Source organism: Phacochoerus africanus, chromosome 10 (genome assembly GCF_016906955.1).
Source record: "Phacochoerus africanus isolate WHEZ1 chromosome 10, ROS_Pafr_v1, whole genome shotgun sequence".
NCBI lineage: Eukaryota > Metazoa > Chordata > Mammalia > Artiodactyla > Suidae > Phacochoerus > Phacochoerus africanus.
The window spans coordinates 79,220,180-79,232,678 of record NC_062553.1 but is presented as its reverse complement, the minus strand read 5'-3'; the positions used below and the strand labels follow the sequence as shown (position 1 = coordinate 79,232,678).

The following is a 12,499-nucleotide window of genomic DNA, read 5'->3' as shown; positions in this document are numbered from 1 at the left end:
GGTATCAAAACAGACAGACAGACCAATGGAACAGAATAGAGAACCTGGAAATAAACCCTGACACCTATGGTCAATTCATCTTTGTCAAGGGAGGCAAGAACATCAAATGGGAAAAAGAAAGTCTATTCAGCAAGCATTGCGGGGAAACCTGGACAGCTGCATGCCAAGCAATGAAACTAGAACACACCCTCACACCATGCACAAAAATAAACTCCAAATGGCTCAAAGACTTAAATATACGACAGGACACCATCAAACTCCTAGAAGAAAACATAGGCAAAACACTCTCTGACATCAACATCATGAATATTTTCTCAGGTCAGTCTCCCAAAGCAATCGAAATTAGAGCAAAAATAGACCCATGGGACCTCATCAAACTGAAAAGCTTTTGCACAGCAAAGGAAACCCAAAAGAAAACAAAAAGACAACTTTCAGAATGGGAGAAAATAGTTTCAAATGATGCAACCAACAAGGGCTTAATGTCTAGAATATATAACAATTTATACAACCCAACAGCAAAAAAGCCAGTCAATCAATGGAAAAATGGGCAAAAGACCTGAATAGACATTTCTCCAAAGAAGATATACAGACAGCCAGCAAACACATGAAAAAATGCTCAACATCGCTGGTTATAAGAGAAATGCAAATCAAAACTACCATGAGATATCACCTCACACCAGTCAGAATGGCCATCATTAAGAAATCCACAAATAACAAGTGCTGGAGGGGCTGTGGAGAAAAGGGAACCCTCCTGCACTGTTGGTGGGAATGTCAACTGGTATAGCCACTATGGAGAACAGCTTGGAGATACCTTAGAAATCTATACATAGAACTTCCATATGACCCCACAATCCCACTCTTGGGCATCTATCCGGACAAAACTCTACTTAAAAGAGACACGTGCACCCGCATGTTCATTGCAGCACTATTCACAATAGCCAGGACATGGAAACAACCCAAATGTCCATCGACAGATGATTGGATTCGGAAGAGGTGGTATATATACACAATGGAATACTACTCAGCCATCAAAAAGAATGACATAATGCCATTTGCAGCAACATGGATGGAGCTAGAGAATCTCCTATTGAGTGAAATGAGCCAGAAAGACAAAGACAAATACCATATGATATCACTTATAACTGGAATCTAATATCCAGCACAAATGAACATCTCCTCAGAAAAGAAAATCATGGACTTGGAGAAGAGACTTGTGGCTGCCTGATGGGAGGGGGAGGGAGTGGGAGGGATCGGGAGCTTGGGCTTATCAGACACAACTTAGAATAGATTTACAAGGAGATCCTGCTGAATAGCATTGAGAACTTTGTCTAGATACTCATGTTGCAACTGAAGAAAGGGTGGGGGATAAGATGTAATTGTAATGTATACATGTAAGGATAACCTGACCCCCTTGCTGTACCGTGGGAAAATAAAAAAAATTATTAAAATAAAATTTGGCTCATATGAGAATAGATAATATGAAAAATAGCATTATTTTCCCTACTTTGTGACGTGCCTTTCTATTGTAATTACTTTCACTTGATGAGATTTAAATGAATATCAAATAAAGCTGCTCATTCTGCACATTCTTGAGCTTTTAAGATCAGCCTCAACATGCAATTCGAAGTTGCTTCACTCTTCCAAAGGAAGATTTTCAGACAAAAATCACAGCCTTGGTCATCTTTTTTTTTTTTTTTTGGTTACCATAGTGATAAGAAGAAAAATGGGGGGAGGAGGGAGATAAAAATACCTGAACTCATACAGAAAGTTTTAAAAGTTTGACCTACTTGGTGTCTTACACCAAAGAAGTTATTAATCAATTGGATTAAGTACATATATGTGTTAGGTGAAATATTCTACCAGGTGAAAAACTGTGTAGGTTGCACATCTTGAACTATTATCCACAATCAAAGAAGTCAGTATGAATGAAGATGACTGACATTCCAAAATGCATAAATCAGATTCTCTTAAAAATTGTATAAACCAAAAGGAAGCAGAAAACATTAATTTAGCTGCATTTCCCATAATCGTCTCATTTTACCCATTATTTCACAATATCTCCATTTTAAATGAAAGCTTTTTATGAACCACTAGAATTTTTTAACTGGATGAAACAACATAATTGGACATATATTATACGTTATGTTAGAGTGGCTTCTCTCTATAAAGGAAAGCTTCCCCACTTTAGGCATTATGATAAAAACAGTGTGTTTTTAAACTAGTTTTTCTTTTGAAAATTCTAGTTTTAATAAGAAATTTAATACAGTGAATCATTTATGGAAAACCTACTACATTGCAAGGCATTATCTAGTCTGTGAAAGATCAATGAAAAGCAGTACTTGCTGTCAAGAATATTTTAATCATCCATCTAATTACGTTTGTGTAGCACTGAACTTTTAAAGTGTCTCCGCATAGTAAAATCGAAAGAGCATTGAACTCGACTTGAAGAGATCAGAGATAAAGTTCCAACTCTCCTAATGAGCTTAAAAATGTCTCTCTCTAAGTCTCAGTTCTCTCATCTGTAAAATGAACATAAATGAGCATATCATCTTCTCTAGCACACAGGTCATCATGATAATCAAAAGAGATGATATGGGTGGAAACCAATGGATAACATTCAATACAAAAATCTTTATAGAAATAAGTCAGTCTATAATTAGAATTTTAATATTTTCAAAATAAAATTATGAAAATTAATTTTCATATTACTTCAGTATACTTAAGAATTATTTAAGCATAATAATAGCAAATATTTATCCACTACTTATAATGGGAAACATGTTTTCTATGAATTATTGCATTTAAATCTCATAATAGCCCAATGACTTAGATAATATTATCCTCCATATAGAAAATAAGGCATAGCAGAGACAAATAACCTGTCCAAAGACATAGAACTAGTAAGTATTGCCAGGAATTAAATCCAGGCAAGCTAATTCTAGAGCCATGCTTTAAACCTCAGCTTTTTTGATATTTTCCAAAATATTCTGTAAAGGAAAATATCACTATGAAACAGTTAATTTGAACAAAAATGTGCATTTTAAATTACTAACACTAATCAGTATAAGTTTTGAAATCCCTGATTAATTCTGTTTTGCTGCATTCAATTTTTAAATTTTTATTATTATTTATTATAAAGGAGAAAACTTAAATGTACAGGAGTAAATACTTTACACAACACTGTTATGATAGATCATTACTCAGTCAAAAATAATGTATAAGATATACATGGCTTGGAAATTAATGAGTATTGTTAAGCAAAAAAAGTAACTTTTCAAACGTAGAAAAACTCAATTTTCATAAAAATGTTAATGTACAGAAAAAAAACTGGGAATGATAAACACAAATGTTAACAATTGCTATTTATTAGTAATTTTATGTATCTTACATCCCCAAATTTTCTATAATAAATATTCAAAGTTTTTGCCATCAGGACAAAGTTGCTTCAACAAACAACCTAGCCATGACCACTGAAGCACAAAGTGATCTGGATGCTTCTCTGGTCTGTGAACATGTATTTATGGAAAGTCTAGAAAAGTTTTCTAGGCACTAGGGATTCAGCAGCAGCAAAGCAAAGTCTGTATATAGGTAAAGAATTAAATATATTTACACTAAGAACAAACAAAGGAAGAGAACCTCAACCTATAATGAAGCTTCAGCCTTGTCACTCTGACATTAATCATATCTTCCTACTGACATGTGGGCCCTTTCCCCTATTCAAAAAAGGGCCTCAAATGTTTTGTTTAATTTTTTTCTCAATTAAATTGTGGATCATCCATCCTTTCGAAACATGGCAACAAAGCACAGCATTAATGTGGACACAAAAAAAATGCTGATAAGAATCTTAAGGACTTAAGGGAAATTCATTGAGATTTCCTGCCCCTGATGACAGTTTCCACCCCTTACTAGTCTTTAGAGAAGGGAGAAGGGAAGAATGTTGCTTCATTTAACTTATTAAATATCCCCATACAATCAATATTATCTTTTCACTTATTTATTGTTCAGAAATGATTTTCTAACTGTGAAACTCTATTGTATTGAAATAATTTATAACGTTTAAACATTTAAACTTCACTATGTTCTTCAGCACCAAGCCCAGCTATTCAGGAGAAGTCATTTTAGTATTAGCAGTTAAAATACATTGTGGTTTAAAATATATCCAGACATAAGATATATAACATATATAACAAGAAATACATTTAAAAAGCTAAAATCATCTCTTCTATCCCCCTAAAAATAACTTTACTGTATTAACTTCTTTTAACCTGTTCTTTAAATCTCAAGATATTTGTGGGAGTTGCTGAGCCTCACGTCCTATTGCTCCATCATCTTCTCTCCTTTTCATATATATGAAAATCATGTTTTAAAAATATGAAAAAGTATTTATAAGACCAGATACATAAAATTAAGAGAAGGAAGGAAAGAACAAGGGAGGAAAGTGGGCAGGAAAAAAAGAAGGAAGAAGAAAGTGAAAGAAAAAAAGAAATGAGAAAACACTCACCTCTAAGGACCAGATCCCAAACTTCATCAATTTGCTGATGGGTTGGGAAATGACCACAGTCATTGAAGTATTTAAGGACCTCACTTCTGTCTAATCCTTGCCAATCTTCTCTTTTGGCAAACATTGTTTCATAGACTACAAGGAAAAATATAACAGGAAATATTCTCTTTGTAAATAATGTATCAAATATATGCCCCATCTGAAAGTATCATCCGGATTGTTCACTCCAGTTTTAATTTGATGTTTAATGATAAGCCTCCCAGATGAGAGCCTCCTGCAGAAGCTTAGAGGAAGTGGGCCTGCTTCTCCCTCTGCCATTCCACGGGAGTGAAATTCCGACTTGCTTCCCCAACAGAACACGGGCATCCTCTGGCCTGGTTTATCTGACACTGGTCCACAGACTCTCCATACATAGATGTTCAAACCAAAACATAAGACATAGCTTTGGTGTCAGTGTCAGGGTTTCTGGGGCCTGCCTTCTGTTGGTCCATTTCAGCAGTCATTTTTTATTAGTTTTAATTAGTTTCCCTATTTCTTTCATCTATTTTTAACTCCTACCCACATTCTGATTACTTGACTTGCTGATTTCACTTTGGACTGCTTACTCTGCTTCTCATTTTGCCCTTATAATGTTTCCTTTTCATTCAATGACTTCATGCATTCCTAGTCTTCTTACATCTGATTCTGATTTCCTCTCCATCAAAGAATTTATGATAATTATAATTAAATAATACAACTGTACAATTAAATAATATAGGTCTACAATTGCATTATTAATAACCATTTCTCTCCATGGTACAAAATGTGATAAAGTATAGAATAAATTTCCTATTTGTCTCGGCATATTTTCCATTCCACTTCTCCAAAGGGAGTCGCTTAATATGTTTCTTAAGATCCATGATATAATAATCTGTGTGAATGTAATTGTGTTTAAATATATGTATTTTATTTTGTTAAAAAAAATTTAAAGAACAAGCATTCTCCCTAAACCATGCAAACCAATCACTAGATATTATTGAACATGAAAAGAAAATTGTATACAGTGATGAATATATTTTCTTTGGAATTAGTTAACTAGCTAGTTACCTACAATTATAAAAGAGCTATGAAGATACAGCTGAAGGGTAAGATTTAAAATGTTCTTTAATTACTGTATGATAGATAGTTTCTTACCACTATGCACTCAGAATTGTCAATTCAAACTGTTTCCAATTTGAATTCTACCAAGTTTTCTTAATTAGTTTCTAACAAGATTTGCTTCATTAACGGAGTTTTTATTTATTGTCGTAATTAAAAATAATTATGGAATATGTGCACACTCCTCAAATAAAAAAATAAATAAATAAATAAAAATTTTTTAAAAATGACTTAGTGCATTCCTACTTCCTACTTAAAGGTCTTTTGTCACTCCTGGATCAAGGTTTCCTCAGAAAACCGTTCAGTGGGGCCATCCCTCAGCTATTTCCCATACTTGGCATTTGACAGGGGTTATATAATGACCAAATGAATTAAGCGTAGTTCTCCATTTAATTTTTTTTTTCAAAAAGGTAATACTGAGTCTCCATGCTGAAGTGTATTGATTAGCCCCATGAATCTGGTTGTTAATCAGCATTTACAAGCTGTGCCTCTGAACAGGTTTAGCTCTGAAATATGGACTCCCAAAGACAAAGAGAACCAGAGTGGTTTCTAACAGAAGCTAACATATCATCCCGGCAATCAACCACATGGATTCATTTTCGATCCATTCATTCATTCACTCATTCAGTTGAGATGGACAGACCTAACACATCAACCAGTTCAAGAAGTATTTAGTGATTTCCTGAAGATGAGTAGCTATTCCAGACCCCGAAAACGCAGCAGAAAATAAACATAAACTTCTATTTAGTATATCTACGACTTTTTCTCTCCATTCAAATAAGTAGCTAGAGCGGTTGCTGTTGGTGGCTCCATTCATGTTGCCTTACCTGTTACATTTCTGTGCTTGGTGACCTGACTTTCAATTGCCAGTATCTGCATTTCATTGTCTAAGGGCTCCCTCTGGCTGCAAGACTTCACTCAGCCCACCTGTGCAAGGAGCCAGCCAACGTTCCCATTGCAGCAACCTTTCATCTCTATATGGGGGTGGGGGTTGGTGGATACAGACCTGGCACTTGAGGCAGGATGGCTACACTGTTCTCTAGAGGGATTAAGTGATGGTTGTCCACATGGTAATCTGCTCGATCATGTACTTTGTTCTTCCTTCCATCTCTTCCCTGTCATTTCTCCCTTCTGCTAACAGTATTTCCTGGGGTCAACTCCCAAGTAAGATAACTGAACTCAGTTCTCTAGTGGTGCAGTGGGTTAAGGATCTGGCATTGTTACTGCAGTGGCTTGGGCCACTGCTGTGGCACAGGTTCGATCCCTGAACTTCCACACGCCACAGCTTTGGACAAAAATAATTACCTAAAAAAGATAGTTCAACTCTCTCTCACTTTTTAAAGGATTTTTTTTTTTTAAGTAAAAGGAGTTCCAGCAGCTCCCCCATGACAGAAGAGTTTTCTCTTTTTCTGCCTCTCTCACTTGTTTTCTCTTTCTCTCTTATTCTTCCTGCCTTTTCAACTCTCAAATACTTTTCTCCTTTCTGCTTTTTTCTCTGAAAAGCAGGCTGCTGGACTTGGTGAACTGATCTGAGTTCCATGACTCACATAAAATCTCTCCCTCTTTCCTTCTCTCTGATCACTTTCTTCCTCCTAACTCAAAGAATGCTGGTTATTGGAAAATATTTTTGGTACATAATTTTAGCATAATTAATAAACTAAATGAAAATGATCTACTTTAAAAAATATTTGTGAGACCTGATAAACCAGGCATTTGTTAATAGGGAGTGTGTATTAATGAACATAACAGACACAGTCCTTGTCTTCATGGAACTTAAGTCCACTGTAAAATAGACAGTTTATGACTAGCTAGAACTTCCAAAAAATGCAGCACTTTTACATTATAAGGCAATAATAAATTAAATGTGATTCTGATTAAATATGATTTACTTGCATCATTTTCTTATTTTTTTAAAAAGTTATAAAAGCAATTTTAAGTTTAAAATTGAGAAGGAGATAGGTAGAGAAGTATCTCATAAAACCTTTACCACCCCTCAAGCACAGCCTCCTCTCAATTATCAACATCACTCTCCAGAGTAGTGCATTTGTTACCAACAATAGATCTACACAGACACATCACAGTCACTAAAGGCAACAGTATACCCTATGATTCACTCTTGGTATTGTAGATTCTTTGGGTTTGGACAAATGTATAATAATATGTATCCATCACTGCAGTATTGTACAAAATAGTTTCACTGTCCTAAAACTCCTTGTGCCTGCCAATTCATCCTTCCCCCCATCCCATCCCACTCCTGGCAACCATTGATCTCTTTATTTTCTCCAGTTTCACTTTTTCCAGAATATCAGATAGTTGGAATCATATAGCATGCAGCCTTTTCAGATTGGCTTCTTTCACTTAATACTACACACTGATCTCTTCTGTTATTATTTCTTTTCTGCTTATTTTGGATTTAATTTGCTCTTTTTCAAGGTTCTTAAAGTGCAGACTTAGGTTACTGATTTTAGATCTTTCTTCCATTCTAATATATGCATTTAATGATATAAATTTCCATTTAAGGGAGTTCCCATTGTGGCGCAGTGGTTAACAAATCCGACTAAGAACCATGAGGTTGCGGGTTTGATCCCTGGCCTTGCTCAGTGGGTTAAGGATCTGGCGTTGCCGTGAGCTGTGGTGTAGGTTGCAGATGCAGCTCAGATCCCACATTGCGGTGGCTCTGGTGTAGGCCTGTGACTACAGCCGGTAGCTACAGCTCCGATTCGACCCCTAGCCTGGGAACCTCCATATAGCCGTGGGAGCGGCCCAAGAAATGGCAAAAAGACAAAAAAAAAAAAATTTCCATTTAAGCACAGCTCTGCATCCCACACATTTTTATATTTTCATTTTTATTTAGTGCAAAATAATTTTGATTTCTCTTTAGATTTCTTTTTTCCCCCATGTGTTATTTAGAAATCTGTAGTTTAATCTTCACTTTTTTTGGAATTTTTCAATTATCTTTCAGTTGCTGATTTCCTATTTAGTCTCACTGTGGTCTCAGAGGAGACATTGTATAGGTTCTATTATTTTAAATGTGTTAAGGTACATTTATGGCCCAGAATATGACTTATCTTGGTGAATGTTCCATGAGACCTTGAGAAAACTGTGTATTGTGATGTTGGATGAAGTAGTGTAGTTATGTCATTTACATCCAGTTGATGAATGGTATTGTTGAGGTCAACTATGTCTTTCCCAATCTGTTTTGCTTGATCTGTCTATTTTTTATAGTGGAGCACTGAAGTCTCCAACTGGGACAGTGGATTCATCTTTCTCTCCTTGTAGTTCTATCAGTTTTTGCTTTACATGCTATATTGTCAGGAACATACACAGTTAGAATTGCTAATGTCTTCTTAGACAATTGACTCCCTTTATCATTAAGCAATGCCTTTCTTCAACTTTGATTAGTTTCCATAATTTACAGTCTGCTCTTTCTGAAATTAATACAGCTACTCCTGCTTTTGTTTTTTCTCCATCCATTTACTTTAATCTATATATGTCTTTGTATTAAAAGTGAGTTTCCTATTAGAGCATATAGTTGGGTTGTGTTTTGGTCTGCTTTGACAATATCTGTCTTTTAATTGGTGCATTCACATCATTTAACATTCAAAGTGATTACTGATAAAGCTGGATTTATATCCACTGTATCCAATAGGTTTTCCATTTGTTACCCCTGTTCTTTGTTCTTGTGTCTTTTACTTTTGCCATGCCTTTTACACTTTTAATTAATTTTCTATGACTACACTTTCTCCCATTTCATAGCATATCTATTATACTTCTTTTTTTTAAAATTTTTTAATGGTTGCTCTAAAGTTCACAATATACATTTATAAGTAATCTAAATCCACTTTCAAATATCACTATCCTACTTCATGGGTAGTGCAAATATCTTACAACAACAGAATAATCCTAATTCCTCCCTCCCATCCCTTGTATAATAGCTGTCATTCATATATATATGTGTCATTCATATATATATATATATATATATATATAGTTAGCATATATAACTATACCCAAGCTATATATTCTATTTTAATTGAGTATGTTGCTAATATTACTCTGAACAAACTTTTATGGTTGATCACTTAGAAATAAGAAAAATAAATGTTTTACTTTGCTTTCTTATTTCTTCTTCAATGCTCTTCTTTACTTTTTGTAGTCTGAGTTTCTGGTCTATATTATTTGCCTTCTCTCTAAAAATCTTTTAAGTCTTTTTGCAAGACAGATCTACTGGCAACAAATTCCCTCAATTTCTGCTTGTCTGAGAAAGTCCTTAATTTTTTAAGGATGATTTTGCAAGGAACATAATTCTATGTTGGTGTTTTGTTTCACTCAACACTTTATTTCATGCCATTCTTCTTGGTTGCATGCTTTTGGATATATCATATGTAATTTTTTTTCCCTCCAGAGTCAAAGTGCTTTGTCTGTCTAGCTTCTTTTAGAATTTTTTTATCTTTAATTTTCTGTAGATGGTTCTGCTTGGTGTTCTCTGGGCTTCCTAGATCTACAGTTTGTATCTGACATGAATTTGGGGGAAATTCTCCTCATTACTGTTATAAATATTTCTTATATTCCTTTCTCTCTTTTTTCTCCCTCTCGTATTCTCATACATTACTCCTTTTGTAGTTACCCCACAGTCCCTGGATATTTTGTTCTGTTTTTTATTTCAGTCTATGTTCTCTTTGCTTTTCAGTGTTCAACGATTATATGGGTATAATTTCTAGCTCAGAGAACCTTTCCTCAGCCACTAATAAGCCCATCAAAGGCATTCTTCATTTCTGTTACAGGCTTTTTGTTGTTTTTGTTGCTGTTGTTGTTGTTAACATTTCTTTGGGGTTCTTTATTAGAATTTCCATCTTTTTGCCTACACTGCCCATCTGTTCTTGCATGCTGTATATTTTATCCATAATTCACATATTAATCATATTTGTTTTAAATCCCCAGCCTGAAAATTCCAACATTCCTTCCCTGCTGGTTCTGAAGTCTTTACAACTTGTGGGGGGATTTCTGGATTTTTGCATACCTTGAAATTTTTTCTTGATAGCTAGACATGACATATTGGGTAAAAAGAATTGCTGTAAAAAATGTGGTGATAAGTTGTTAGGGGAGGAGAAGTGTTCCAATGTTTCTTTTGGTCTCATTCTTTTATTGAACCTGTCTCTGGACTATGATCTTCCTGAGGGTTTCTCAATTTTTTTTCTTCCCCTTCAGGTTGGACAGGATATTCACAGTGGACTGGGGTTGCATATTTCCTATCCACGTGTTAGTTAGGCTCTGATAATAGCCAGCAGATTAGGCTATGGATAATTACTTTTCTCTGAAGGCAAGCCTTAAGAATGGAGTGCTCTGGCATATTTCAAAATCATTCATTTATTCATATTTATTATGGGAATCTGGTTGAGTTCCTGGAGATAAATATCACAGTATTGCAGAGGCCCCTCTATGACTGAATCCTCCTGGAATTTCTAACTCTCAGAGTTGTCCACACTGAGCCTTCAGTCATTCATTAGTTACAGTTCATTTTTCTTACCCCAGAACTGATTCCCACATCAGTTTCTGCTCATGAGTCTCTGCTCTGGTAAGCTGAGACTCCCTGAATTTGCATGTCTATGTCTCCTATCTCAGAGGCAATAGTTTGCTATGTTCTTTCCTCTTATAGATCTAAAAAAAGTTGTAGACTTTTTAGTCTGTTCAGCATATTTTATCTTCTTAGATGGAGGGAAGCTCCTTACACATGGAAACGGAAACAAGTACTCCTCATTTATTTATTATTTATTTATTTATTTATTTATTTATTTATTTATTTTTGTCCTTTTGCCATTTCCAGGGCCTCTCCCGCAGCATATGGAGGTTCCCAGGCTAGAGGTCTAATCGGAGCTGTAGCTGCCAGCATATACCAAGGGCCACAGCAATACAGGATCCAAGCCATGTCTGCAACCTACACCACAGTTCATGGCAACGCCGGATCCTTAACCCACTGAACAAGGCCAGGGATTGAACCTGCAACTTCACGGTTCCTAGTTGGATTCGTTAACCACTGAGCCATAATGGGAACTTCTATTTATTTTTTAATCAAAAAAAAATTGGATGTGATATTCATCCTAATCCTAAGCAATACTAAATTCATTAAAAATTTTCTATCAAATTAAGATAGAAATTGGGAAACTTGTTTTTGTTTTGTTTTTTCAGGGCCACACATGCAGCACATGCAAGTTCCCAGGCTAGGCATTGAATCAGAGCTGCAGCTGCTGGCCTAGCCCACAGCCACAGCAACACAGGATATGAGCCACATCTGCAACCTATACCTCAGTTCACAGCAACACTAGATCCTTATCTGACAGAGCGAGGCCAGGGATTGAAATGTATCCTCATGGGTAGCAGTTGGGTTTGTAATCTGCTGGATCACAATGGAAACTCCCAAGAAACTTGTTCTTTGTATAAAATTTGAACATTAAAGAGCATCATGTTAATGGATATCTTATTTAGTCTCCTCGATGTCCATTAATTGTTCTTCTGTTATCAATATGTAGTTTTCCTTTTGGGAGATACCCTTACCCACAATGAATACAGCTTCTATGCAACTATCAAGCAAATTTCTCTGCCCTCTCATGGCAAAGTGTTGGACACATAACTACTCAAGCTAATCCAATCAGGTGTTTTCTCCCTAGAATTTGAATTTAAAACTCAAGAACAAAGTCATAAAGTGCTAGCATCTTATCTATCCCTCAGAGGCAAAAAGAGATTTTCCCTACTTTTGGTCCCCTAGCTCCCTAGAGCAACCCTGGTTCATGTCCTGTATGAAATTTGATTCTTTAGCTATCTTTCCTTTATCTTTCCTTTAAACTTCCTTTTTTGTTTTGGTTA

General features: G+C 35.4%; 1 protein-coding gene across 1 annotated transcript in view; it reads right to left on the bottom strand.

Annotated features, from left to right (window-relative positions):
* Positions 1–12,499, bottom strand: part of IQCM (IQ motif containing M) — a 333,482-nt gene that overhangs the window by 169,838 nt on the left and 151,145 nt on the right. Inside the window, 1 exon segment of the mRNA XM_053743531.1 lies at positions 4,502–4,636. Coding sequence (XP_053599506.1) covers positions 4,502–4,636 — 135 coding nt within the window.